Here is an 8,428-nt window from a genome sequence, read left to right on the forward strand (position 1 = left end):
TTATTATATTATAAGATGTCTGCCAAAGTATAAAGAGAGTTTCTTAAAGAACTTTTTGAACAAAAAAAACCATCAGATGACAAAACAGATTAAGCTTAAAAAATCTGCATAATAATATTTAAAAATCGTAATAATAGGATTTTTGATGCCCTTTTTTTACTTTATTCAAAAATTACGAAAAACTTGAATAACTGGGCCAAAACTATTCTGATTTAGACTTTTGGGATCTCAGTAGGATAATCCGACGAATTGATAACCTTCTCCGTTTTTTGAAGTCGGTTAAAAACCGGTTGCCTACAGTATGTTTCGCCGAAAAATGTAAAAGGGCCTATGCCTTTCCACCAAATGAAATATATTTTCGAAATTGCTTTGCAAAAAAGAAACCTTGTGGCTCAAGGATGTACGACGAATTTTTTTTATTCGCACCTAAGGTAGTAAGGATTAGTGCACATTTACCTGCATAATAAGCTTTGAACATCCATACATTTGTATGTATGTGCTTACCATATCATTGTCTTGCACTTCTGCTTAATTTGCGTCAAATTTACACACCACACTGATTGCAATTTGAAGGTCAAAAAAATGTTCATTCAATAAATCATTGTTTTGCTTACTTCATACGAAATTAAAAATAAAAGCGAAGAAAAAAACCATTAAGTTCGTCACAAGCTAGAGCGTTTATTCGATGAAGTAGCCGAGAAGTCAATACCTTCTCAAGTGGCACTGCGGATGCTACTACCTCTTTTTAAAACTTCCAACCCTCTTCCTTCCTATGCATCGTACTGCTTTTGCTCTCGTTTACAACAAATTATGATAAGTTTCAGGTTTAACAACTTCAAGCATCATTTAAACTACAATGACCTCAGACAGTACAACAGCAACTGAAGCGTCTTCACTGAAAAACAAAAAACAAAAAAAAAACAAAAACAAAAATAGCCCCACATATGTATGTATGTATGTAAGCATCATACGAGCAAGAAAATAACCAAATGTGCATTATCTTGACTTGGCTACTTTTGTTGCTGTTGCTAATGTTGTCGTTATTCATGTGATTATTGCTACATACTTTTATTAACTACCTTTTGTTGCAACGACACACAAGACGCGCACGTTGTGTGCTGCTGCTATGCGCGTCCGTCATTAGCGATCATTACGCGTTGTGCGTACACCAATAACGGCAACAATTCGACATCTTCTGCTTACCTTTTTCACATTTTTTCCTATAAATAGTGAAACGCTTCAAGTAAAATGACCTTCGATGGTAATTTTCTTATTTTTTTTTTTTTAATATTTTTTTTTTTGTTTTCTGTTGAAGCTCTTCACTTACATACTTTTGTTTTGGCTCTTTGAAAACTCTTCTTGCTGCTGATGATCGATAGCCAACGGACAACTTGACTTCACTTTTCATACATTCATACATATTTACTTCGTGTAATGCAAACCAAACAATTCAAAAGTGGTAGTAACAGTTATTGTTGTTTTTTTTTTTTAACTCTCAAGATGCTGTTACAACTGTATGTAGTTGGTTTTTGTTTGCGCGTTTTTTAAGTATTCCATTGCCGTGCGATTATCGTTAATATATTTTGTAGCATTCAACTAAAGTGTTGTTAGCTCCGCGCAAACGATGATGACCACAGCCAGTTGGTCAATGTCAATGTCAGGTTGAAGTTTTATTTGATTTTATTTGGCAGTTATTATTGGATTTTGTATGCTTCATTGCCTGCCAGTTGTTGTTGAATGATTTTATCATTAGTATTGACGATGACCGCATAAGACCGCATAGGAAGGCAATAAAACCATAATTACAACTAATCTTTTAATTTCATTACTCGCAAACTCAAATTTTAGATGAAGCGGAGCGTTAATAAGCGCGAAAAGAACTTGAAAATAAATTGATTTTTGTTGGCGTATTTTTTTTTTAATTTTTGCCTGAAGCTTTAAGGTAGTTATAAAGAAGGGTTATAAGCTTCTAGGTAACTCAAATGAGTTGAATGTTAAAGAGAGCCACATATCTACATATTCCTCAAATCAACTGTAAGATGCATTACAATGTAGATGCTTTTTAGATATTTGTAAATTAGTCTTTGATTTGTGGAATCTGTGGTTTTCGTTACCAGGGCCGGACTAAAAATCTAAGCGCCCCGGGGGCGAGTCTTAAAATTTGTCTTAGTTCTTCTTCAGCTAACTCTCCGATGGATAGCTGATTAAAATTACTTCGAGACATTATTGAATGCATAGACTATTTATCTAATTATAATATCTTTTAAAGAAATTTATGGGTACTTTGGAAATATATTCATATGTATGGTCATAGGTGACTCACAGTAAATTTTTTTCGCTATTTTCTAAAAACAAAAACATACATAGTTCATTCCACATATAACTGAAACCACATATGTATGTATTATTGTACATCAGATTTTCAAACTTCGTACCGAATTTCCACACAATTCTAAAATCGTAAAAGCTCGTCATCGAATCGTCAAAAAAGCCATGTCATACAAAATGTAATGAAAATGAATTTTCTTCATGCATTTTTTTCGTGATATTATCAAATTGAACAAATCAAAAATCATAAAGATCGCTGCAGCCGTTCTAGAGTTGTAAATAGCATAACTAACCCTACTAGGTTTTATAGCTGAACAAATAGCTTTGATGAATGATGATTTGCGGTCCCAAATTGTTATCAAAAACAGGTTCGTTTGAACTTACATAGCATTCAACTAATATAAAATATATAAAATGACTCGCATTAACTAACATTTAATTAATTATTTAACAGAAATTGTTTTGATTTTTGCAATCATTTGCTTACACTAAGAATTTTATTTGAAAATTTACACACATATTTAATACATAGATAGTAAGACCCACAATCGTTTATATATACATACATACCGTATATATTTTATACATTAAGAATTTCTAATTGAAAAAGTATATCATAATTAGTTCCTATTCAAATGCTTCAAATCACAAGTCAGGGAGAATGACAAAACTTGCTGCTATCGGCGCACACATTTGTATGTAGATGTAGGTATGTGAGTGCATTTTCGTTACTTGTTTTTGTATTTTATTTTCAATCCGTTTCAATACATTACCACTTCATGCCACTACTTTAAGTTAACGTAAAATCGTTTCTGCAATAACCTTTGATCGCCACAAAAATGCCAAAAATGATGAGCAAGAATAGGGGAGCCAACAGCGGAAAAATTAAACTTTAAATGCTAAAATCACTGCAATCGGTTTCTGTGTTCTCTGGGGAGCTGCTGCGCCTAGCTGCGACACCATCATCAACTGGACCAACTAGTAAATGTTGCTGCAATTGCAATTGCTTTGGTTGCCACCATGTCAATGACGGATGTTGCACTATCATCGATGGTCTGTTAGATTGTTGTAAATGCTGCGCGAACAAAAGATCGAAATCGTTGTTGCTGGCGCGCGCTGGTGTTGGCAGCTGTGATAACTGCCAGGCAGCGCGCCGTTGCGCCTGCTTTTTCTGCCGTGGTTCATTTTGTAGTTGTTCATGGCGCAAATGACGGCCGTAGAGGCGCAGCGCTGATTTCGTTGGTTGTTGCTGTTGTACTGTTGCTCGTCGCCGTTGATCGTAATGCAATTGCTGTCGAATTGTTTGTAGAGGCTGCCTTGTCATCGACAACATTGAACGCCAATGATTAGCTGCGGGCCTTGTCGCAGCGGCGAATGTGCGCGCCACGCGACGCATGCGTGGATCTGTAAATGCGCCGCGCACACGCGGCTGTTGTGCGGAAAATGTTGCAGGCCTTTCGTCCATTGCGGCAGCCAAAGTGTCACGCGCGTCTATTTGTGGCACCAATGATGTGACTGATTGATCGTTCTCATTAAATAGATCTTTTTTTATAGCTGTGTTGCTCTGCAGCCAGTTAACAATGGCTGCGACGGCGGCGGCGTCCTTTCCACCATCACCATTGCCATCAACAACAGCCGCTAGATTGTTGTCAATTGTGTCACTGTAATTGTTGCCGTTGTCATCGCTGCTCTTGTCAAACAAAATTCGTATCGTTTCACCATCATCAGCGCCTGCGTCCCGCCCTGACCCTGCCAAGCCAAGTTCATGCGGTTGCAAATGTCTCTTCCGACCGCCCTGCATGCGGCGTATGGCGTCTCTGACAGGCGGCGCTGTCAGGTTGCTGTCATCGTTGCCATCAACTTGATTGTCTAACAACCGCACGCTCTCCTCACTATCGCTGGCATTGCCTTCATTCTCACTATAGCTTCCCGTCACCTCGTTCGCCTCATCGTCACCAGGGCTACGCTGCCATTGGCCGCCAAGCGCCAACGTTGCAGCCTTTGGCGGCTTCAACTTTTTACCGCGATTCGGAAAGAACAAATCGTCATACTTGAAAAGGTCTTTGATTTTGTCGCGTTTGCCGCGATTCGGCACAAATGTCTCGTAACGATTGAGCAATGCATCCAGATCGGGCAAATTGTGTTTGCGACCGCGCGGCGGTATGAATGGATCGTCTTTGTACGGCGGGTCTGTGGAAAAAGTGAAAAAAAAATATTCGTGCATTACATCACTACAGCTGGTATCAACCGAACAAACAACGCGAACACTAACATCTAAAAACAACAAAGAACGTACAAGACAAGGCAATCAAGTATTGCGCTTTCATTTGTAACGAAATAGTTTGTTGGAATCATTTCATGGAATTGTGCCTGGAAAGTCGTTAAAATAAAAGTGCCAACGTACTCTCTAAGTGCAGTGCCATCAGTATTTGTGTGTGTGTGTTTGTGTTTTTTTTTTCTATTAATTTTAAGGGCCTGAAAGCGGGTGTGTGTTAAAGCCTGATTTGGCAACTTAACGGAACGTAGAAGTTAGAGAATCATAATGAAAAATATTTCGACATGGCATTAAGTTACGTTAAGTTTCGGCTGTTCATTTATAAGCAATACCCATTTAACAGAATTTTTAAGAGAGAACCGTAAGTTACGTTAAGTTGCCATAATCAGACCATTTGTGTATTGTGTAATTTTATGTGACTTCAACAAATGTGAGCATTCTAATTTTATGCTCGAGTGCAAGTGGAGTTTTATGAGAACACCGCATGGCGTGCGGAAAGTGGCATATGATTAGGCGATTGTTAGACACACTGCGCCGCAACTGTTTATATGTACATACATATGTACATATATTGATGATATTGGCAGAGCAATTCTGGCTAAGATTTTTTTTTTATTTTGGCACGAAAATCTTCACAAAAATAAAACTTCCTTGCCAACTTTCATGATGGAAAACGCTTTTGACAGAAACCACTTCTACATCATTTTGTTCGCGATGCTCCAACACTCGGATTGGCCGTGTGATCAAAGCACTCCGAGAGACCCGAGGTTCGAGTCCTACGGTAAGGGACTTTTGCTTTGCTTTAATTTATTATTTTTTTGCTAAATTAATTTTCCTTTAATTTATGGATTTTTTCGTTTTAAAAAGAAAAATATAAATACTTTTTCAATTAAATTTAATTTTTAGATTTTTGTTTATTTTATTTTAATTTTTTATTTTTTTTTTATTCAGTTTAGATTTTGTTTTATTAAAAAGAGAAATAATTTGTTAAATGTCAATTATTATTTAATTATTGTTATATATTCTATCAATTTAAATTTTTTGTTTTAATTTAATTTAATTTTTTGTTAAATTTTTTTTTGGTTTTTAAAAATTTACGGTTTTATAAAGAAACATTTTTTTTTTTTTATTTAACGTAATTTTTAGAAACTTATTTAATTTTTTATTTATTTATATTTCTTTTAATTTTCAGATTTTATTGTTATAAAAAGCTCTTTGTAATACTATTTAACTTTTGGGCACTTATTTAAATATTTTGTTTTTAAATAAAACAATTTTTATTTTTAATTAAATTTTCTTTTAACATTTAGTTTGTTATTTTAAAAAGAAGAATATATTTTTTTATCTTCATTTTATTTTTGGAAAGCTTACTCTAAAAGACAGGCAGAATAACGGTAAGACCTCGTTAGCACATATTTCAATTAGGCGTTCGAAAGATTTTAAAGACATTTGAAGATATGTGGTTGTTTTTTTCTTTCGAAAGACTGTGGAAAGACAGTTGCCAGAATTGCCCTGTAAGTGCATATTCATCGATGCTGTATTTGCCAAGCTACGAGTGTGCGCTCTTACGTCCGCAACTTATTGAATAAATTATCAGAATTTTATACCCGTTATGAAATTTTTGGAAAGTGTGCGTGGCACCACCCATTTATGATGAAATAGTAGCCGCTTTGCCAACTCTTACCAAACTCGGTTCGAATTTTGCCTTGGATCTCAGCAATAATACTAATCGGTCAATAACCACGCCCACCGCCATTATAACGTTAATGTACAGATATATTTCTTTCTAAAGAAAATTCATCTTGGACATTCTAGTTATTTTGGAAATTTTTACCTTGTTCCTGAAAACAGGGACCGCTCCGTAGCTGGACTTATACGACGATAAGGCGAAATAATTTCAGCTCCTCCCTCAAGCTGCCGGGCAAACTTGGCAGCACTGGATAGTTTTCGACGGATTTCGCCGTCTACTTATTTCATCATGACAGAATATTTATGAACTAAATTAACTCTATTTTTTCGGCTGCCTATGCACATTTTAAAGAGCAGAATGCACGAGTTAATGCATATAAAGGCTGTTTATGCAAATAAGCGATCCCGTTACCCGTATAATACACGACTTACGGCATAAAGCTTAATGAAATTAAGAGAAAATCTAAATCGAGATTTTGCTCTTATTTGTTTCTGAGATATTTATTCCTATGGCAGTCGGATCTTAAGTACTCGGAACAGTATATGGGGCAATGCTGGCTCTCTAGCCTACATGCTTACAGCGCACAATGTTTCGACTATAGGGAGGTAGGTAAAAAATATAGTAAACGTGAACCGATTTCGCTGAAATTTGGCATGCCCACTAGCTTATCTTAAGAAAAGAGAATTATGAAATATGGCGAAAATGGGCTCATTCCACGCCCACAACCGCTGTGGGCGGAAATGTTAAATTTCATCCGATGTCAATGTATTAGTTTGTACTGCGTCTTTTGTTTGAAAAACCTGAACACAGCATATGGGGAAGATTGGCAGACTATAGCGTCTACAGCTCGCAAGAAGTAGAGACCCAGTCATTAAATGTCATGGAATTTTGGTTAGTTTTGGTTTTCTGCTTACCACACGCGGAAAAACAAAGGCTGTATTTGAAAATTCCGTAGGTGTAAATATTTTTATTTCTCCAGATTTTCGGATGATTTCGGATGATCGAAAAGTTCTTTTCACGAAATTACGCAAAAGAAAGATCGAAAAAATAAGAAATTCCGAAAAGGCTGAATTACATATATATTCGCAAGCTACATGAAATTCTCTAAAACACGCGTCTAATTCCAAACACTGACGAACTGGTACTCAAATTGTTTTCACTAATAATCTTAATCAAAGTCTATATTATGACAAAAAACAGGGGGAAAAAATACCAAATAAATTATAAATATCTACCTTCACATAAAGAATTCATGACATTTAAGTCATCAATTAGACTTAAAAAAAAACGCTTGCTTATTACGTTTTTGAAATTTACTATTCGTTGGGCAAAGGGGAGCATGAATGGTGTTGAATTTTGTGAAAATTTTCATTTACGACTTTTACTTTCCTCTCTAAGATAGGGAAATTTTTCTATCCACTGACACCGTGATTTGTTTCTACCTACCTACCGCTTTATATGCAGTCAAAACATTGTGCGGCATAGTGGTACAACAAAAAGCATCGAATAAATAATAAAATTTTCTCACTGGTATCTACTTATTGTGTCGACACCCTGAAAAAGTCAGCTTATATATATTTCTCTTAACTCATAATTGGGTTATAGTTACATTATTTAGTTAAAGCTACCAAATCATGTGTTGAGAGAAATGTTTTTATGCTGACTTTTTTCTGAGTGTTTTATCTTTATTCACAACGTTTGCTATTGCAGTTGCATATATACATATGTATATTATTTTTTTATTCATTTCTGTCCAAAAGCCTTCTGCATTATTTTTCTCAGCAAATTATTCCCACATTTAATTTTTAAATACTTTTCACATCACTCAAATCCGCGCGTTGAAATATTAACATCAGCTGTTTACATAATTATTATTATTTTTTTTTCCTATTTGATTTAAAGACTTCACTTCTGCTACAAATTCTCACAGGCACTAAAGTTGAAACAAAAATGAATTACCAAATAAGCGCAAAGACAACTGCACGACATTTCTTTTAATTATTTTTGCCTTTTTTGTGCCACAACATATTGTATTTAATAACTGTAATACGCAACATGCATTTTAAATTAACCCAAAAGCATGACGATGCGATATAAATAATTATACAAGTGTGTGTGTGTGTGTGTGTGTGTGT

General features: G+C 35.4%; 1 protein-coding gene across 1 annotated transcript in view; it reads right to left on the bottom strand.

Annotated features, from left to right (window-relative positions):
• Positions 1-2,876: 2,876 nt before the first annotated feature.
• LOC118752383 overlaps positions 2,877-8,428 on the bottom strand; it is a 15,389-nt gene continuing 9,837 nt past the window's right edge. The window contains exon 3 of the mRNA XM_036487269.1: positions 2,877-4,602. Within this exon, the coding sequence (XP_036343162.1) occupies positions 3,221-4,602 (1,382 nt within the window). The 3' untranslated portion in view covers positions 2,877-3,220. The remainder of the gene's footprint in view (positions 4,603-8,428) is intronic.

This window comes from Rhagoletis pomonella, unplaced genomic scaffold, assembly GCF_013731165.1.
Source record: "Rhagoletis pomonella isolate Grant_MI unplaced genomic scaffold, Rhpom_1.0 Rhpom_scaffold_01445, whole genome shotgun sequence".
Taxonomy (NCBI): domain Eukaryota; kingdom Metazoa; phylum Arthropoda; class Insecta; order Diptera; family Tephritidae; genus Rhagoletis; species Rhagoletis pomonella.